The sequence below is a fragment of the Antechinus flavipes genome, chromosome 3 (assembly GCF_016432865.1).
Source record: "Antechinus flavipes isolate AdamAnt ecotype Samford, QLD, Australia chromosome 3, AdamAnt_v2, whole genome shotgun sequence".
NCBI classification, from domain to species: Eukaryota; Metazoa; Chordata; class Mammalia; order Dasyuromorphia; family Dasyuridae; genus Antechinus; species Antechinus flavipes.
The window spans coordinates 371,078,922-371,101,660 of NC_067400.1; the positions used below are offsets into that span (position 1 = coordinate 371,078,922).

The following is a 22,739-nucleotide window of genomic DNA, read 5'->3' on the forward strand; positions in this document are numbered from 1 at the left end:
GGTATGTTGCTGCTTGTGTTAGAAAGATGTTGTTCCAGGAGAGCTCAGTTAATAGTTCTTATTATTGATATAATAATGTAGTTGTTATGACATAAGCAAATAATTTATAGAAAGTGGTTCAAAATGGTTCTATCTTTGTTCTCATATAATTATCACAAAAGCATTTCAGTTTATAAAAATGTCTATGTTGAAAAAAATAAATCACATTTTTTAAAAACATAAGTGTAAAAAGATATATCTTATTTGGCTTACTTACCTGTCGATTTTTCCTCTAGATCACAACAGTATCAGGAAATGAGTTCCTTCTTCAGTCAGATATCGACTTCATCATATTGGATTGGTTCCATGCAATCAAAAATGCAATTGACAGATTGGTATGTATTTGTTTTGGCTGTTACCTTTATTAATTAAAATAGTCATTTAAACCTCCTTGCTTAGGGATATAAACCACATACATTTAAATAGCTGATGTAGATTGACAGATATTAATTTATTTTGAGCTTATGCATTCCAGAGGGGGGAAAATAGGTCCAGCAGAAAGTACTATGGGACTAAATGTCATTTTATTCTTCCCTTTAAAAAAGAATTGTGCAATTCATTTCTCTAGAATAACAAGAACATTGGTTTACTGTTGGTTGTAAAAAGCACACAAGCGCTTAATAACTAATGAACTTTTACATTTTCAGTTTATGTGGCCTATAATATATATTCTCAAATAGAAATATTAATATATTGAGTCCTTTATGCATTTTCATAGTGCCTATTTGCAAAAATAGCCCTAGCATATAATATTCCTTTGTAATTGATTACTATTATTTTCCTATTGAGCCTGATTTTTTTTTCTTTTGAAAGTAAGCGTGTCATATTTCAAGAAAACTATTTTTAATTACCCAGCCAAATCTAGCTTTCGGTTTAGAAGGGTGATTCCTACGAAATAAATTGATTTTCCACTGAAGCAAAATTATTTGACAAGATGCTCATTTCTACAAAATCTTGAAAGAGGGTGGAAAAAAGCAGATTATAAACATTTATAGGGCAATCATAAGGGAAATTAAATACTTTTGGTAAAATTTTACTGAGATGTATTTGCTTTAAATCTTGTTCAGTTTCGGTTGTCATGAAAAGAGAAAACTTTAAAATAAATTAGATATTTATCACCCTTATATAGCATGATAAACAAAATAACATCTAATAAATTCAGATATGGATTAGTAATTGGACTCTTGCCCCACACATTTCTCATCTGAAATTTTCTTTGTTAAATTAAAATGAAATGCCAAAGAACATAATGTTATATTAACTCTATTTTTTTTCATCAGACATACTTAGCCTATTTCTCACAAAATAGGATGAGAAACCCTGACAAATGCTGTGCTGAAACAGACAAAAGCTATCTATACCAGATCTAAGAAGTTTGGTTTGGTTTTGTTTTCAATCCAGCCAAAGGATCAAAGCTGTACATCAAGAAATTTGGAGTTGTTCAAAATCCAGAGATCCTCTAGTGCAGAACTGCTGGATCATTTTGATAGAGAAATAAAAGAACAAAAACCTGAACACAGAAAATCTTTAAGTAAGTATTTCCTTTTAATTTTCCATGTCAGTTCATCTTAAATGCAATGCTTAGGAAAAACAAATCCATCAAAATGAGATTTTGGACCAGAGTCATCCTACATACATAAGGTTCTTAGCAATTTCTTGAAAATTCACTCACTCACTGGAGGGCAATTGTCTCTGTTTTGTTTGTGACTTGTTGATAATGCCAAATGAGAAAATATTCTGTGAGGTCATGGTCCCTGCTTAAAAAAACAAAAAAATTCTGATTTTCTAAATGATAGCCACACTGTACAGGTTTATGATTTATTCTCAAAGTGGGAAATGTCAATCATCTGCTACCATCTGTGGACTGCAGTTGATTTGTATGCTTATAAAGATATATGTGTAAAAGCCTGAGGTGAGCAGTCTAAGGCCAGAATGTTATGGAATTTATCAGAACACTTGTCAGAGATTCTAAGTCTAAGTCTTCTGGGAATTTCTGGTGAACTATGTGATGTTACCTGGAGTCAAATTGGTGAGGTGGGAGTGGGATATTGCATGGGTTGAACATTGAATGTGACAAAGCAAAATAAGAAAGACTATTTTGGAGTAATATAGCTATAACTATCATAAAGATCACCTATTCTAATCCCCTGATATTTGAGATTAGAAAAATGAGATACATAGAAAGGTTAATGTTAGAGACCAGAATACAGCCTAGGTTTTATGGGCTTCAGAGGAACTTCACAAATGGCCTCTGAATTAGTCATAATATATCTCAAGCTGGCTAATAATTATCACAGAGGCAGGATCCTCACAGAATCTGAGGAGTGCAGAGTTTACATGATGATTCAACCTTTGTACTACTAATAATGTCTTCAACATTACTAATAATGATCAAAAAGCTTTTAATATAAATACTTCTATTGACTGAGAACTTACTATCTCCCAAGATAGCCTATTTCATTTGGGAGTATCTATAATTGTTAGGAATCTTTCCCCGCTTTGTTTTGAATTGAAATCTTCTTCTCCAAACCATTGGTCCTAATTCTGACTTCTGAGTCAGATAAACCAAATCTCATCTGCCCTCCACACCACCTTCAAATAGAAAACAAAAATATTTTTGGATTCCAACTCTAAAAGATTAGTTATCACTTCTAATTTTGTAACATTTGTGAGGCATTTTTATGTATAAATTCATTGAAATCATTAATAAAATTGTTAAGATAAAAGTTAGATTCATTTGGTCAAATCTGAATAAAGTCAAAGTCAGATCCTGGATTTCTCAGCTGAAATGCCAGAGATCATCAACTTTATAATGAATTTTTTTTTGATCCCACATACTTATTGACATAAAATGAAAATGAATACTTTTTGAGTCCAGTCATTGAAGTTTTAGGAATTATGCATTCAACATAACTATAATATTATATAGTTGTAAATTAGTCTAACTATACTCTTTTCTAGTCTATATTTCTCTGTATTGACTACAAAATAGGATGAGAAACTTTGAAAAAGTTGTGCTGAAATAGACAAACTCTTTATGTGTCATTCCTATAAGAATATGTGCCTATCGTTTTTTTTCCCCCTCTAATTACCTCCCCTTATTTTTGTCCTTTATACATTGTCTCATCTTCATATCTAAGTTCACCAGTGAATTTCCTTTGGATTCACATTTTCTTCCTTCATTTATTTTTCATTATAATTGTTTTTCTTTCTATCTTCTGATTTTTTTTCCTTAGGAACATTATTTTATGCCTGTAATGACTTTGACTTCCCATTCGTAAAGTACTAGATTATGCTTCTCAAAACCTTTTGAAACATATTCTCTTCAAATGCAAAATATATTTCAGTTCATGTCACCAGGGTTTTTTCTCTATCATAAACATTAAAATGTTGTGATAATTTTCCCCAAAATTTCTGACAATTTCTACTTCAACAACCAGTTAAATTACAGTGATCAAAATAAGATCCAAAAGGAGTTCCCCTGTGTCTTCCTCTACATTTTAAAGGATAACATTTTTCAATAAAATAAGATAGGAGTTATTTAGCTTCTCACCTTTTGGTAGAAAGTAAATTTCAAAAGATGTGCAGATATCTAAAATGTTTTCTCTCTATCCCAACCTCCATGCCTGACTAGAGAGATATTTCTCAAATTCCTCATCTATTTCTTCTTTCCATTCATTTCAATGCTTCAAACATTTATTAAGTGACTTCTGTGTTCCAAACATATGGTAGGCACTGAAGCCAATAAGATAAAAATCTAACAAAGGGCTTATATTTTACTGGGTAGATACAATGCATGTACAGAGAAGGAAGGAAGGGAGGAAGAGAGGGAGGAAGGCAGGGAGGGAGGAAGGAAGGCAGGGAGGGAGGCAAGAAGGGAGGAAGGAAGGAAGGGAGGGAGGAAGGAAGAAAGGAAAGAAGGAAGGAATGAAGAAAGAAAAGAAGGAACTAAAGAAGGAAGGAAGGAAGGGAAAGAGAGAGGGAGGAAGGGGAGGGAAGAAGGGAGGAAGAAAGGAAGGAAAGGAGGAAGGGGAGGGAAGGAGGAGGAAGAAAGAAGGAAGGAAGGAGGGAGGGAAAAAGGAAGGGAGGGAGGGAGGAAGTGAGGAAGGAAGGAAGGAAGTGAGGGAGGAAGGAAGAAAGGAAAGAAGGAAGGAATGAAGAAAGGAAGGAACTAAAGAAGGAAGGAAGGAAGGGAAGGAGGGAGGGAGGAAGGGGAGGGAAGGAGGAGGAAGAAAGAAAGGAAAGGAGGAAGGGAGGGAGGGAGGAAAGAAGGAAGGAAGGAACGAACAAACAAACGAACGGAGGGAGGGAGAGAGGGAGAAGAGAGGAAAGGAGGGAAGGAAAAAGGTATCTTCAACAGGCTATTTTTAAATAAAGTTTTATTTGCCACTCTATACAGCCCACTCAGGAAATGAAGTAACAAATATTTTAGATTCTAAAATTTATGTTCATCCTTTCCCAATCTATGTAATATTAAATATCCACAATCTAAGTATACACATATACCTTCTTATAGTAGGAGCATTATGTACCTTAGTCCCTGCCATGTAGAGTAGAATGAAGCTTTCCCTATCCTCACTCCCCAATCTGTCCAAAGAAAAGGCCACTGTCCTCAAGATGTAGTTGGTCTAGGAAACTAACGGTTGAGTTCTTGATGTAGATTTCATGTTGAATAAGGTCATGAAAAAGAGACTAGAGAAAGAGAGGTTAGAGCTGTTTTGGATTTGGTAAATCTCGTACCACCATGCAAATGACCAAATTGATTTCTTGATGAAAACAAGCCAGATAGCCCTAAAATTTCAAGCCTTAATCCACTTGACCAATCAGATCTCAGGACTAGCTTCCTTGCCTTTTAGAGGCAAAAAAGTAGCCTATGTGGCAGGGACTGTTGTAATTACTCTCCTTTGACACATCTCATCATCTTCTCTCCTCTGTCACAGGATTCAGTTTCCTCAACAAGTCAAATTCCTTGTCTTTTCCCTTAAAGACACACCATCTCCTCCTTATTTCCCTGTCTCTGTCAGGGAAACAGTCATTCTTTTGACTACCCAGGTTTATAATCTAGGAGGTATCTTCAAATTATCACCCTTTTACAAAAATATTTTTTCAACTAATCAGTGAGCATCCCCTTTCTTAAAGTTAAGCTTCCCTACACATATGTATATATATATGTTGGTGAAATAAAACCAAAATTATTTTTAAAAAGACATGAGACCATTGTTAGCAGTTAACAGGTCTAATTTCATTATCTAGTTTGAAAGGCATGGGAAATGTGTGTGTGTGTGTATGTTTAATAATAAAATAACCAACCTAAAAGCCTTTAGTTTAAGCAACAGAAGTGTTAAGCAATGATATAAAATTAGTTAGTTCTTAGATTTTTAATAGAAAAGAGAGAGACACATTTTTTTGAAGGACTTAGAATCATTCCTCATTGAAAAGACCAAGGAAATAGACAAAAACTCTCTGAGAATCATCTGTTTCTGTATTATTTGATCCCTAACCATGGTTATTTAAGTATTGCAAAATTACATTTTATGAATTGTCACGACCAAAAGTCTCATCTCTTTGTCAATAATTTAGGTAGGCTGCAGATTAGGTAGACATTACACATTTTCTGGGTCAACCTTAAATGTATTTCCATATTGATATCACCAAATACATGCTTGCATTCTGATGACATAACTAAGAACTCAGAGTCAACTCCATGGCATGAAGCACTGGAGCACTCACTTATTGCTTCTGTTTCAATGTACTCAATTTCCCTCGCAATCCAGCCATGTCAAACTCAAATAGAAATGTGGACCACTATGTTGTAAGTTAAGGATCTTTGTGAGCTTCCTATTGACTTAGTTTTAAAATGTAATGTTATCTGTGCTTTGTTTTACTTTTATTTATTTTGTAAAGTATTTTCTAATTATTTTAATCTAATCTGAGTGTAGTCAGGAGTATCCTGAGCCATATATGTCCCACAAACTGAATATCTGGCAGCTGACATCTTTAATGTCAATACAATAAATTTCAAAATACCAGGATGATTTAGTTTGTCACAAACTTGTTTGGTTAGCATGAGCTTTAATAGTAATTTAAAATCAAGAAACTCTAACATGGATTGCCCTATCCAGCCAATCCATAACCCACTTTATCAGATTGTCAGAAATGGAATTAAAATCAAATTGTCTTTAATTTTTAAAATATTTACCATTTATCTTCAAAGCAATATTTATTTTTAGAAACTAATTTTTTTTTTTTATTTTCTTGGGTGGTCTTACTGTTTTAAGCACTTTTAATGCTAGAAATTATCTGTTGGTAAGTCGATATGGTTAATACTCCTTCATTACTTTGGATAGACTTCATTTTGTTTTAATATATTAGTTTTCATTTGGAAGCCATAAAATCTGATCCATTCTTATGATATCAAATTGGACTATGCTTTTTGAAATGATGATTGGCATGTTTCATATTTGATGCTCTATAAAATATTTTAAAAGTGTTATACATGCTGTGTGAAATCTTTCTGAACTTAGGACTAAATTTAACCACTCTAGTTTAGGTTTCTTAAAACATGCATTTGGATTGATTTCATCCCTTTGAGATTAAATAATTATGTGGAATTAGGGAATCAGATTATTCACATCCTTATTAATAGTCTAAGCACAAATTTTATTGTCAGTTTGCTGCCTTTGGCTTATCATGCCTTCGATGTTCACACAACTATGTAGCCAGGATTATGGAGAAATAAAGCCAAAATTACTTTTAAAAAGGCATGAGAACATTGTTAGTAGTTAACAGGTGGTCATTTCATTGTCTAATTTGGAAAGCATGGGAAAATATGTAGACTCAATGAATGGATTCAGAAGTTAAAAGTTTAATTCTCTTGTATTTTTAAAATACTGTTAATTTGCCAATATTATTAAGTACAAAGGAGAGATAAGAAGATAGTGCTTGAGTCTAACAGACAAGAAGCCAGGAAATAAAGAGTGAAAGCTAAGTCATTTGGGGAAAACAGAAAAACATCTCTCAGGAGTAGTTCTCTGGAAGGCAAGTGGAAGGAGTTGCTTGTTTTCATCTTCAGGGAAAAGAAACTAATCTGTAATTGTTTTTCATATTTTCAGGACTAAAACACATTATTAGCCTACCTCACTACATGTGTCTTCCTACATACACAGAGCAAAAAATAGGGCATAAACTATGTGGTAGAAAAAAACAAAAAAACTTGCGAGAACTACTGTACTCACTTGAATTCAAAATAATTGGATAATTTTTAAAAATAATAATGGATTGTGTCCATATTTTGTAAAAGCACCGTGCTAGATCATACTGGACATGTAAAAATGAAAAAGGCTGTACTTTTCCTCTCAAAGAACTTAATTAAATAAATTCAATATAAGTTCATGAGGGGTTTATAGAATATTAAGAGGACAAGAAATCACATCAGGTTAGGAGAATCAGGGAAAGAGGTGGTAAGTGTTTCTTGAAATTTAGATAGAAAATGGAGATTTTTTTGTATAGGTAAATTCTTGATTTTTTTAAGTTTAGATAGAAAATTAGGATTTTTATGTATAGGTTAAAAAAATATAGCCAAAATCTGAAAGGTACAGGAAATAGCTGAGAGAAGTTAAGTAGTATAATTTGGCTAGAGCATAGAAGGGTTGTCAAGATAACCAAGTCAAAGGTGGCAAAGTAGATAACTAGGTGTAGAGTGCCTAGAAATGAGACTAAGGACTTTGTTCTTGAGGAAACATGAAGTCACTAAAGGTATTTGAGCAGGGAGAAAGATGAGATTAGATCAATGATTTGGGAAAGAATAATCCGAGTTTTTATAGAATGGGTCAGTGAGTGAAATGGAAGACCATTTGGGATTCTGGAAGTATTCTGAAGGCCTCCAAATAATATGATATCAGAAAAAATAGAAATATTATCAATATAGGAGATATATTGGTTAAATCAGTATAACATGGCTACTGATCAACTCTATTATGGGATTGGAAGGATCCATTGGATGAGATGACATAAAATAGGAGTAAGTATAAAATCTCACACTTCAGTTTAAAAAAATTCACATTTAGGTATAACAGATAGAAGAGGTATGGCTAGTTAGCAATTTATCTGGGAAAAAGCAGCAGGTGATTTTTAGTGGATGAAAATTTGGTATGAATTCACAATGTGATATGGTACTTTGGAAAGGTAATGAGCTTTTAGGTTACCTTAAGAAAGACTAAGAATAAGGGCATAATAGATCCTGCATTTGATACTAGTAATAAAACATGTTGTTTGTCATGTTTACTTCTTGGTACCACATACAATAAAGCAGAGCTATAAACATTTATTGAATTTCTATTATATTCTTGAAAGTGTGCTAGGTATTCAAGATACAATATAAGTAAAGTTAGTTTCTGCCCTTAAGGAGTTTACAATCTAATGGGAAAGAACACACAAAAGAAAGCTAAAAGGGAAAGTAAGGCTAGAAGAAGGTATCCTGTATAGAGAGAAGATTAATGGCAAAATGTAATCCAAAGAGTGGATCTGATGGGAAATGAAATGACCTCAATGGACTTCTGAGCATTCTTTATATGGCATCTTTAGGAGGTGTCTTTGTCTACCCCTCAGGCCTCCAATCAGAGGGATGAAGGCTAGTGAGTTTCTGATAAAGTGTGAGAACTAAAGCTGAAGCAGTTTTCATAAGCATGAGTTCCCTGGTAATATGCTTTTTTCTATGCAGGCAGGAAGAAGGAGCAAGGATGGGATGATGATGGTAGAGCAGAATCCAGAAAGTACAGCTGGTAGAAAATGAAGAGTTCACTGGGCTCTGAGCCCATGTAGAGAAGAGTATTCAAAGGCAGTCAGCCAGGATAGGGAAATGACTCAGATTCATTCCATATGAAAATTTATTGAATGAATTTGGGGTGTTTAGCCCAGAGAAGAGAAGATTTAATAGAGATATGGTATTTATCAAGTATCTGAAAGACTGATACATAGATTTTACCCAGAGGACAGAGCTAGAAATAATGGAAAGAAAGTGTAAAGAAAAAAAATTAATACTCTGTATGTAGAAAATTTTTCTAATAATTGGACCTATCTACAAGTGAAGTTTTCTATATCTGGGAATGCTAGGGGGAAAGGGTAGGGGTACTTTTTAATTATAGAACTTCCAGCAAAAGCTCTAATACTCCTTGTGATATTTATCATAAAGGGGATTCTTTTCAGGTATGGGTGAAACTAGATAGTGACTGAGGTCCCTTTCAACTCTAAAATTCTAGTATTTGTGCTTCAGGCATGAATGGCTAAATGAATTATGATGTCTTTAACATAAATAGGAAAATTTTAAAATGGAAATTATATTTGAAAATGTAAATAGATATCATAAATAGAGTCATCTGAGAATTAGCTGTCATTCCCTTAACCTACTATAAACCAGATGAAAAAAGCTACCTAAGCATTCTCAGAAAAAAAAATCACATCAGATAATAAGAAAAGTGAGCCATGGGCCACTTGTTTGTGAACAGAAGGACATGCAGTTAGCAATCTCTACTTGACATTTTAATATCCTAACCATTATACAAATCCAGCTCAAATCTCACATACTCAATCAAATTTACTCTAGTCCCCTTCCTCTTTGGAAATAATTTTCTGTTATTCTTATAATGCTTCATATTATATGCACTCAAAGTATAATAATGAAATATATATAACATATATAAAGTATGTATATAATGTATGTACATTCCTTAAGCTCTATAAGTGTCTTGAGTGAGTTCAGGGATTGTATTTTATTCTTTATTTCCCCTGCAATGCTTAGAGAATTAACTTGTACCTAGCAAGTGCTTAACAAAAATTTTGACAGCTTTTGGATTATTGGGTTATTCAATATTTCTTTAGACCTTCCTTTTAATCTATTTATTCATTTTATTAAATTGATATTTTTGAAGTAATCACTATATGCAAGGCACTTTGGAAGACTTGTGTGTGAATGCCATGTTCCTTCCTTCAGTAACTTTCTGTTCCTGTTTATCTCTTTAATAATAAATATTTCATGAGCAAGAATCTCTGTAATTATGAATCACTCATTTACAATTTGCTAATTATTTTTAGCATTTTGATATTGTGCTGTAAGCATCTCTCTTAAAAATGACTGAGTTCAATTTTACCATCATCTACCTAAAACACAAAAAATATTTCACTTAAATTTCTTAATTCTATAAATCTCTGTTCCTCCACCTACTTTTTTGTAAATTTTGATTTTAGAATATACTTTTGGATAATAAGACCTAGATTTCAGATGTAACCATTAAATCTATCTATTTTTTTCCTCAAGTCCAAGCAAGGTATCGCCTTGGGGAGATCTCAAATTAAAGATTGTTATGTAAGATAAAGAATATCAATTAAAAGTTTTCAATCTGATGGAAATATTTTTAGTTAGTAAACTGTTACATTTTCCCAGATTAATGTTCAGTTTTACAAAAAACTCTTTTCATCTTTGATTTTTTCCACAATGTATTTAATATTAAGCTTTCATAATGCCATTTATATTTACTCTAAGCACTCAATGAAATAGTCATGTTCTTGAGGACTAAAAGAAATGAAGCACAAGTATGAATAGAAAATATACTCTCTTTGTATTGTTTTTAATTAAATGATCATAGAAGTTTTGTTCTATGAAAATTTTAGTATTCCTGAATATGGACAAAAAGTTTCAATATATTTGGTAGAATGGATAATAGGAGGTGAGGAGGTAGATGGAAATGGTCAATACAAATGGGAATGGTTTAAATATTGTAGGTGATGGAAAGAGTTATAGACCATTAGAATGTATTTTGTAATTTTTTAACTTGTATGCATACCTTGCATACCCATCTTGAACAGAAATAGGCTTACTGCTAATACTGGGCTTTTCTAGTACTAATCCAAAGGTTTACAAATATAGAGAGTCCCCAATTTAGAACTAGATTATGTTTCAAAAGTTCATTAGTAAGTCACTGGCTTGGAATTTAGACTATATTTTCTCAGAGAAAGACAACTATAATTGTTAATGTTATTAAAGTCCCAGGATAGCTAACAAAAAGTTAATTTAAACCATAAGGTATCTGAACTACTGTACTGATATTACTGTACAGCCATGAAACACAATTTATAACATTTTCCATGAGAAAGGTTCTTTTGAGTATTTTATACCTTAATTAGTAGAAGAGATTTTCTTCTATTTACCAGACTATTCAAAATAGATTCATATTCTTAATCTTCCAGTGGCAAAATGTGGACTTGGACTCTACACCTTTATAGCATTGGGAAGAGATTAGCATCCTGGACATCTATAGCAGGACTTCTTAAACTTTTTCCATTCGCAACCCCTTTTTGTCCCAGAAATTTTTATGTAACCCTGGAATATAGTTATATAAAATAGGTGTACAAGTCAAATTTTTACTGATAATAGATAATAATTTCATAAACTTCACATTCACCTTTGAGATCCCATATAGGCTTGTAACCTACAGTTTAAGAAGCTGGGGCTCTATAGGACAAGAAGAAGAGGCAAAGGAAGTTAAGTTCTAGTCAATGTAACAAAGCGAACAAACCTTAGGTAGCCTTTTTATGTAAGGGACCAGAGTCAAGAGTCTCTTAGTAAAGTGACAAATAGTAGGCACTTAATAAATGTTTATTTACTTGACTTGAACTCTGCCTGTTTTTGTAATTAAGTAAGTTTTTTTTTCTTATAGTCTTTTAATCCAAGGTCAACATTTCTAAATATGTTACATTAAGAATACTTTAAAAGAAATTGCTATTAATTTGTTATTTTCTGTTTTTACATGAAAAAAATAGTTTTAACTGGTGACCATTCTGACCTTACTAGAAAATATGCAATTAAGAAAATGTGTAAGATGTACACTATTTATCCAAAAAAACCCGAGTCATACCAGTTTCTCGGATAAATATGTAATTAGGCAATTGTTTTAAACACATATTATGAAGGCTGTTGTAGAGACTCATAAATACATTTTTTAACATTCTTTTTATTAAGAAGTTTGTAGAAAACAGCACAATCTTGCCAATATATGAAAATAATAAGACAAATAATCCATCTGCCAAGAAAACAAAGACAATATTAAAACTGAAAAAAAACACAGTATCTAGTGTATAAGAAAAAGATGAACTCTTACCCGATTAAAAAAAATCATTGAACTATCTGAATGTCATGCTGATTTGATTAGGATTCAAATAATAAAGATGATTGACTAAGTTTTCTGAAACTATCAAAACAAAACATCTTAAAGTTAATTCCATCCCTCTCCATGTTAAATTGTAAGATTAAATCTTAAGAATCAAGGTCTATATGAGAGATAAAAATTATTAAACTGAAACATATGTAAGTAAATGAATATACTTCTTTTATAAGAATACTTTCTATAAGTTGTTCTTCATAAAGAGAGAAGTATAAGTTAATTCAATTCCACTTTTACTAAATACCTATTATGTTGAATATATAATCAGTGACTAATTTATAAAAGTTAGTAAAGTATTGATTTTCAATTGAAAGGGCATATCATGTGAATGATTAAAGGTCTTTAAACACCGTAAAAAGCATTGGGCTATTAGATTTTGTGATATTTGATATCAAGGCTATTTGATAAAGAATGCATATAAATATTATCAACCAAGTAGTGTTCAGTCACAAGCATTGTATATGTCAATATGAACTACTAAGATCCAAAAGAATATTTAATTGAGGTATGGGGCTAAAATCAGTGACAACATTGCCAGCTTTGCTGAAAACCCTAGGTTTACATGTTTTTCTTTAGAACAATCAGTTCTTTTTTGAATGATTACTTAATATGTTAGGATGATATATTCTTGTAAAGAAATAAAAGTAGAAGATAGTAATATTGGAGGTAGAGAATATTTGTTACAAATAATAAAGGAACCAAAACAATATTGTGATGAAAGTATGCCATGACAGACCACCTGATCATTTGGAGGAAATAAACTTGGAACATAAGAAAAGATCACAGTTAACATTGCAAAAATCCACATATTGGCTAGGGATCCCCCCCCAAAAAAAAGCAGAGTACCTAATAAATTCTTGGTTTGTATGACTTAGAATTTCAATCTTTAAAAAAATTATTTTCAAAACATATATAGAAATAGATAATTTTCAACATTCACCCCTGCAAAATCTTGTATTTCAAGATTTTTTCCCTTTCCCCCCCCACCTTCTCCCCTAGGCAGCAAGTAATCTATGTTAAATATATGCCATTCTTCTATACATTTTACACAGTTATCATGCTGCACAAGAAAATCACATCAAAAAGGAAAAAATAATAAAGAAAACAAAAAGCAAGCAAACAACAATAAAAAAGAGCAAAAATACTATGTTGTGATCCACACTTAGTCCCTATAATCCTCTCTGTGGATGAAAATGGCTCTTATCATTACAAGACAATTGAAATTGGTCTGAATCATCATTGAAAAGAGTCATGTCCATCAGAATTGATCATCATATAATCTTGTTGCCATGTTCAATGTTCTCCTGGTTTTACTCTTTTCACTTAGCATCAATTCATGTAACTCTCTCTAGGCCTTTCTAAAATATAGAACAATAATATTCCATAACAATTATATTCCATAATTTATTCAGCCATTTTCCAACTGATGGGTATCCACTAAGTTTCCAGTTTCTTGCCACTACAAAAAGGGCTGCCACAAACATTTTTGCACATGTGGGTCACTTTCCCTCCTTTACGAGCTCTTTGGAATATAAATCCAGTAGAAACACTGCTTGATCAAAGAGTATGCACAGTTTGATAACTTTTTGGGCATAGTTCCAAATTGCCTTCCAGAATGGTTGGATCAGTTCACAACTCCACCAGCAATGTATCAGTGTCACAGTTTTCCCACATCCCCTCCAACATTCATCATCTTTTCCTGTCTTAACCAAGCTGAGAGGTGTGTAGTGGTGACACAGAATTGTCTTAATTTGCATTTCTCTGATCAATAGTGATTTAGAAAATTTTTTCATATGGCTAGAAATACTTCTAATTTCTTCATCTGAAAATTGTCTGTCATTTCCTTTGACCATTATTAAATGGAGAATGATCAAGCATGGTAACTTTGGTTGCCCAAAGCATTTTGTTGAAAAAGTAGAAAGAAGTAAGATAGTTGTACCTAATACAGATATAGTTAGAAATAGAGATAGATAGATATGAATGTTTGAGAACATTCATGAAAGCTGGATTTTTAAAAAAGAAAACACTATTTAATTCTCTATATAGTTAGTACATATGTATATATATATTATTTTACAGAAAACAAACTAAATGGCAATTTTTTACTTTATAAAAGGAATCACAAGAAGATTCTATTGTACTAAATGAGGCATATCCATGTTAAAAGTTATGTCCACAGTTCTCTTATGAATATGTCTTTAAACAAATTCTTTATAAGATATTTCTATGTTTTTGGCCTTCTATGCATCCATCTTTTTTCTCTTTGTGAAATATAACAATTAAAAACAAGAGTAAACTTTCCTTTTTTATTGTAGTGTCAAATTGCTGGTTCTATTTCTTTTTTTCTTTTTTTATTGCTATAGCCATCATTTCTAGTACAATTATGAATAATAGTGGTGATAATGGGGATCTTTGTTTCACTTCTGATCTTATAATTAGGAAAGCAACCGGCTTCTCTCCATTACAAATAATTCTTGCTATAGGTTTTAAATAGATATTATCTTTTATTTTAAGGAAAGCTTCATTTTCCCCTATACTCTGTAGTACTAATAGTAGTAGTAGTAGTAGTAGTAGTAGTAGTAGTAGTAGTAGTAGTAGTAGTATCCCACACTTGGTCATAGTGTGCAATCTCTTTGCTAATATCTTATTTAAATTTTTGCATTAATATTCAGTTAGGGAGATTTGTCTGTAATTTCCATTCTCTATTTTTGGCCCTTCGTGGTTTAGGTTTCAGTGCCACATTTGTATTAAGAAGGAATTTGGCAGTACTTCTTCTTTACCTATTTTTTCACATATTAGAATCAATTCTTTAAATAGCTGGTAGAATTCCCTTGTGAATCCATCTAGTCCTGGAGATTTTTTCTTAGGGAGTTCATTAATGATTTATTCAATTTCTTTTTTTCTAAAATGGAGCTGTTTAAGTATTTTATTTCTCTTCTGTTAACATGGACAATTTATATTTTTTGTAAATATTCATCCATTTGGGTTGGATTGTCAGACTTGCTGACATAGAATTGGGCAAAATAGCTCCTAATTATTGCTTTAATTTCTTTTTCATTGGTGGTAAGTTCAGTCCTTTCATTTTTGATACTGTTGATTTTTTTCTGATCAAGTAAACCAAAGTTTATCTATTTTGTTAGTTTTTTTTTTCACAAAACCAACTCTTAGTTTTTTTTATTAGTTAAATAGTTTTCTTCATTTCTATTTCATTAATCTCCCCTTTGAGTTTCAAAATTTTTTAATTTAGTATTTAATTAGGGCTTTTTATTTTGTTCTTTTTCTAGCTTTTTTAGTTGTATGCCTAATTCATTGATCTAGTCTTTCTCTACTTTATTTATGTAGCTCTTTAGAGCTATAAAATTTTCCCTAAGAATTGTTTTGGTATATCTCATAAGTTTTGGTATGTTCTCTCATTATTGTCAGTGTCTTGAATGAAATTATAGATGGTTTCTGTGATTTGTTGTTTGACCCACTCATTCTTTAAAATTAAATTATTTAATTTCCAGTTTAAATTTCCAGACTAAAAAGATTGGTCTTTCTTTCCTTGGCCCTTTATTGAATATAATTTGTCTTATATTGTGGTCTAAAAAGGAAGTATTTACTATTTTTGCCTTTCTGCATTTGATTGTTACCTAATACTTGGTCAATTTTTATGTAGGTGTGATGTACTGCCAAGAAAAAGGTGAATTCCTTTCTGTCCCTAATCAGTTTTCTTCAGAAGTCTATTATATCTAGCTTTTCTTGGATTTTATTAACCTCTCTATTTTCTTTCTTGTTTATTTTGTGGTTAAAGTTTCCTTATTATGAGAGTGGAAAGTTGAGGTCTCCCCAATACAATAGTATTGTTCTCTATTTTTTCCTGTAACTGGCTTAAAATATACTGTAGAAATTTGGTTGCTCTGCCACTTGGTGCATACACATTTAGGATAATAATATGACAGAAACTCAGCATAGACTTATATCTCAAACTCCATACCAAAATAAGGTCAAAATGGGTACATGATGGGTTTAAGGGTGATACCATAAGCAAATTAGGAGAGTAAGGGATAATTTACCTATCAGACCTTTGGAGAAGGGAGGAATTTATGACCAAAGAAGAATTAGAGAACATTATGAAATGAAAGTGGACAACTTTGATTACATTAAATTTTAAAAATTTTACATAAACAAAATCAAACAGAAACAAAGCTGTACAAAGATATAAAAAAATTTACAGCCAGTACTTCTGATAAAGGTTTCATTTCTAAAATACATAAAGAACTGTTTCAAATTTACAAAAATACAAAGCATTGCCCCATTAATAAGTGGTCAAAAGACTATGAACAGATAATTTTCAAATGATGAAATTAAAGTCATCTGAAGCCATATGAAAAAATGTTGTAAATCATTATTTATTAGAGAAATGCAAATTAAAACAATAGTGAGGTATCACTTGAAACTCCCAGATTGTCTAAGATGACAAGAAAAGATAATAATAAATGTTGGAGAGGTTGTGGGAAAACTGGACACTATGGCATTTTTGGTGGAGTTATGAAATGATCCAACCATTCTGGTGAGCAATCTGGAACTATGCCCAAAGGGTTATAAAATTGTGCATACATTTTGACCCAGCAGTGCCATTACTGGGTCTGTATCCCAAGGAAATCATAAATGAGGGGAAAAAACCCCCAAAATGTGCAAATTTGCAAAAATGTTCGTAGCAGTTCTTTTTGTGGTATTAAAGAATTGGAAAATTGGAAGATGCCCATCAGTTGGGGAAAAAGTTATAGTATATAAAAGTAATGGATTATTGTTGTTATATTTAAAAAAAAAGATGAACAAGCCGCTTTTAGAAAGGCCTGAAAAGATTTATACAAAGTGATTCTGAGCAAAATAAGCAGAACCAGGAATAGATGTACACAGTAATAGGATGATCAACTGTGAAAAATTTGGTGCTTCTCAGTATTAAGTGATCCATGGAAAACCAAAAAAACTTTGGATACAAAATGCCATTTGCAGCAAGAAAGATAACTATACAAATTTAATATAAATCAAGAATGCCATATTCACTTTTTTTCTGTTTTTCTCTCCTTTTCTCTTTGCTTTTTTTCCCTTTTCTTCTAATTTTTCTCTTTCAACATGATTCATAAATGTGTACTTAAAAAGATAATATACATGTAGAAAAAATTATATTAAGCAAAGGTAAACAAGTAAATGAATATTGTTCCAATTACAATTATCAAAACTTTGGTTGCACTTCTTTAGCAAGTGGTGTTTTTCTCATAGTTTAATTCAGAGGGTTTTTTTCCAAATCAAGGCATCCATGATACATTATAAATGAGATTCTTATTCCAATGAATGGGGGTGAAAGGACTTTGAAGTATTCAAATATAAGATTTAGAATACCATTTGCTACATGTATGAAAAGTCACTTAAACTATCTGGTCCTTCAACTGTAAAATGAGAGTGTAAAATTAGATGGAGATGGTTTGGTAACAAGGAAAGAACACTGACTCATGTCAAAGGACTTGGATTCAAGACCCACTTTATATAGATACAAGTAAAGTTTGAACTTGAGCACGTTATCTAATATCCTTTGGATTCTTGCACTTTCCTCATCTATAAAGTAAGGACAATGAACACGATGACTTTCTTGTTCTAAATCTGTCAACTTGAAGTTCCTTTCGATTTATAACTCATTATAAGATAGACATATTAGAAATATAGATGTGGCATTGTAGGAATATATAGTAGTTATGGAACTGGCTTTGAAGTCAGAAATAATCTACCTAAATTAAAGCCACATCAAGAATACATATTTTTGATTCTTACAAGTTACTTAGGAAACTTTTTAAAATTGTAAATTGAAGAGAAAGTGTTTCCCTATCTTGATAGAAGGAATTTGTTTACCTTGGTGGTCTCTCAAATGAAATCATAGATCTATTTCTCATTTCTATCTTATTCTATCATCCTGAGAATCAATAATTATTTATGGACATAGAAAACAGAAGCAAAATAAAAGTTGAGTGACTTTGCAGAGAGATCTGTTTACTGGTTATTTTCTTTTCCCCAACCCCTACTCCTGTACCCACCTAACATAAATATCACCCTGAGGGAAAAACAGTTTTTGTGGGAATAATTGATATTTGATTACAATTTTCCAATGCCTAAGTGTATTGCTCCTTTATCAGCCAAGGTTCCATTGGATAAGAATCCTCTGTTCTTAAGACCTCTGAGATTTCATTCCATGGTTATAGTGAGCACTGAGTGAGTGCAGTTTAGACTTCAGTATCAACTGTGACTAACCTGGACTTGACTTTTGATCAACTAAGGAAAGATTATAGTATTTTCTACCTAAAATTAATGTTTAATCATCTAATCAAAAAATCTCTGTTATATGGGAGCCTGAGGAAATTGGACAAAGTAGAAAAAAGACAAAAAGTACTGACTCTAAAAAAAAAAGATATTCAGGTATATAGAACATGATTGAATAACCATGATGCTGAAGTGAGGATTTTGGTCACTATTACTTGACATTCTCTAAAGGATGAAGGTCTTGAACTTACAAAGAGGATAGAAATTGTGTCTGACTATTTTAAAGCATGCAATAAACCCAAATGGCCAACATAGATAATCAATCCAGTCAAGAGGACAGGTAAGTGTATGTATAGTGGCAAATGGTATCAAAGGCTGCTGTATTAAGTAATGACTAAATCCCTGGAAATCATAGTCATTTGACCCAAAGAAATATTTTGAAGGCTTTGATATAATTAAATGTTAAATTTAGTTCCTGATAGTCATTTCACAGCAAGTCCCTTTAGGTACCTGAAAGTAGAGATCTGTTTTATTGAATCTTCCAATTTTGAGAAATACTTACCATCTGTCATATCATTCTCTGGTTCAGATAGCTCTAGACCTGGGTTACTTAGGGCATTGGATATTCCATTATTTATTTGTGTTATATATATATTCTTCTCTGGGAACCAATGTTGAGGGCAGGTCCCAATGGCCTTAAGCAAAGGTTAAATACTGGCCCTCTGTATGTTTGTGTAGTCATTGGATACCTATTTATCCAGGTTCTCTCTGATAGTCATTAGGAAGAGATTGGTTGCTTTCATTTCTAATAAATTAACATGGAAATCCCTTTTCCTGGAAATACCAGGTACTCTAGGTCCAAAAGCAATTGTATTCATCGCATTCTATGAAAGATATAGTAGTGAGTTCTGTGCAATTTATTCCAGTAATGGAAAAGGAAAGAAAAAAAGGAAAAAAAATACTGGTTTGGAGTCAGGGGATCTTCATATGCTTCCAGTCCTTTTTTACCAGTATGATCTTGAGCAATTTACTTAAGCTCTCCAGTTTCAGTTTCCTTAACTATAAAATAAGTAACCTAGACTATATAGCCTCTAAGGTCCCTCAGCTTTAAATATTTGATTCTATGACTCCACCTGTTTGAAGAAAACTGTGTGGAAAATTATCATGTGGCAGAGTAAAGAGCAAGCCCACCTCAAAGAAAAGAAGACCTATTTTCAGCTTCTGCTCTGTGACTTTTTTTAAATCACTTAACCTTTCATTGTTCAAGGCAATTCTCGAAACTAGAGGCTCTTAATCATTTTTATGTCATGGAACTCTTTGTCAGCCATGATGTCTTTTCAGAATAAATATTTTTAAATGCATAAAACAAAACAACACCAACATAGGATTAGAAGAAAAGCAAATTATGTTAAAATAAATTATATTAAATGTTTTTTTTCTACATCCAACTTCACAGTTCTCATGAAATCTATCCATTGGCCCCAGATTAAGAACTTATGCTCTAATATTAAAACAACTAAAAATTGCTGATAAGGTGCTGATCCACATTGACATTTTTTTCACCTGAAGGTTTTCTATTATGATAAAATCACAAATTCTGTGCCTATCACTGGGTGCTACTTTGTCAAAAGTAATTTTTTTCTGAACTTACTTTAAGAACTAAGTCTGGCAACTCATATTTCTACACCATCTCTGGTACAATATGTTGTTATACTCTATAGCCCCAAAGCATCTCTCCAACTTCTTCCCTGGACATACAATACGGAAACTTATTTCTTCGATGATGCCATGGGATGCTTAGCTATAAAGCTAAGCATGGAAACTGGGATTTGGAGTCATGGCTATACATCTCCCTCCATTTCTTGTCATCACTGTTGGTACTTCCTGAGTCCTTCCCAGAGAGAGTGCATATACTACTTTTGTTGTTTCTTAAAAGTACTGATGAAAAATCAAAGTCCATGAAATGATCCAGGGCCTGGGATACAATGAAGCTAGCCTTATAGTGGTATTGTCTACCTATCTACCTAGCTTTCTCGTCTGGAATATGTGAATATGTCTTTAAGGTCAAAATCTGTCATCTCCATTACATAAAGTATTTTTCTTCCTAAGAAAATTGAGAAAAAGGAGAGGTCACTGATTATTACAGTTTTTATCATACATTATGGCAGATTGCATTCAAAATGTATGTGTGGAAATTTTTGATTTGCAAAGGAGTAAATGTGTACCTGAGAGTTTGAACATGGGATGTCTGGTCCCTAACCCATTAGTATACTTCATATTTTTCATCTATAAAATACGGATAATACCTTACTCTTTTCTGCCTCACAGGGAATCTTAAGAGATTTATAACTGGTGTATTTTGAGCTTTGGGGGAATAAATCTGCTATATGAATTCTAGGTGTTATCATTAAAATAAATCAATTTCTTTGATTTTCTTTCATCTTCTAAACACTACACACAATGCTACATAAGCACATAAATAAAATATATCACTTGAATTGAATTACCCCAGGAAGGTAATGGATAAAAAAATAGAAAATGAATTAAGAAGTCAAAGGTCACTATTAGGAATAGAAATAAAAGAAGCAATGTGTTATGGCAGCCAATAGAAAAATAGAGAGAAAATAAGACACACCAAAGAATCAGCCTAGTCTCTAAAAAGCCTAGAAGGAGAAGTGTTGCATTCAAAAGCCTGACAGAAGAGATAAAAATGAAGAAAGAGAAGTGAAGAGAAATCTGACTAGAAGACTAGAACAGGAACTTTTAAATTGAATTAGGGTGTGTGTGTGTGTGTGTGTGTGTGTGTGTGTGTGTGTGTGTGTGATATAGCTCTTTGGAAGTTTGCGGACCCCTTCTCAGAATGTTTTTAAATGCACAAAATAAAATACAGAATACAAAATAGAAATATGAAAGAAACAAATTATATTGAAATACATTTATCAATTATTTTAAAAAACATGTTCATGTACCATAGATTAAGGAGCCCTTGTGTATGTAAAAATAAATAACTTGAGACAAACTGTAGCAACCTTTGACATAAAATCTTTAAATTAACCTGTGGCAAGTTTAGCCCTAAATTAATTTGGAACTAAGCAAAATTCTTTCTCCCTGTTAGTAAGTCTCTGTCTTATCAGAGATAGCTACAACACCCATATCAGCGCTTTCTTCACAAAGTTTCAGAGGGTCCTCCCTTTTGAATCCCAGACCATTTTGGATAGCATTTCACGTTGCAGATCCCTCCTCACAATCCCCTAATCCCTTTCCCCATAGTCATTGGGTTTATTAAGTGACTGAAATTAATCTGGTAAAATAGTTGATAGCTTATCTCTTTATGTTTCAGTCTTGCAGAAGGAAGATGATAGGGAGATATTTTAAAAGGGAGAGAGAGGGAATTTTAGCGTTATTTTTCAAAATCTATTATGTAAGTGACAAACACAACAAAAACATTTAAAAAAATTTTTTTTTTGTATTCTATACTTTGGCCCTTGCTAGTTTCCCATAAGTATAGCATGCAAATGTCATTTTGAATTAGAAGTGACAACTATTTACTAATATAATAAAATATATCTTAAATTACTTCCACAAGTGACATTGCAGGCCAGCCTATTCTTTATTCAAAATTATTGACTAAAAATCAAAATAAGACAAAACTAGACTGTCAACTTCTGTCATTAAAGAAGGGAATGAACATGTATTCTTTCTTTCAAACAATTTCCGAAAGACATCACTGGGTCTCACTAGTTAGGAACAACTGGCATTTTACTCTCTCTCTTTCAGTATCACTTTTATTTCCTGTAGAAAATGATCTTTGGGAATGCCCAAATAATTCTATTCTCAGTGGTGATACTGTTTTACAATTTGGAAAAAGATGATTATTCTTAAAACATCTTAAAAATTTGGGGAGTTACTAAAACTTCTTAATATTGACTAGTTTTGCTTCATTAAGTTAGCCCTGGTTCATCAGGACAACTTACATAATGGTGATTAATCCTTTTTTTCCCCCAGTCATGCATGTATTTATTATTGGGGTTCTGTGGCTTATTTTTAAATTAGGCATAACCTGCTTCCTGAAAAAATCTGGCAGAAAATCTAAGGAAAGTTCACTTAACTAATTTTCATTGAACCAAGTCCAGAATTTTAGTCAAGAAAAGTTGGATATTAATCATGTATGAGTGGGATCATTAAATTTTC

General features: G+C 32.2%; 1 protein-coding gene across 1 annotated transcript in view; it reads left to right on the top strand.

The window, feature by feature from the left end:
- ARHGAP15 (Rho GTPase activating protein 15) overlaps positions 1 to 22,739 on the top strand; it is an 844,282-nt gene that overhangs the window by 402,011 nt on the left and 419,532 nt on the right. The window contains exons 7-8 of the mRNA XM_051985817.1: positions 276 to 374; positions 1,441 to 1,570. Coding sequence (XP_051841777.1) covers positions 276 to 374; positions 1,441 to 1,570 — 229 coding nt within the window. The remainder of the gene's footprint in view (positions 1 to 275; positions 375 to 1,440; positions 1,571 to 22,739) is intronic.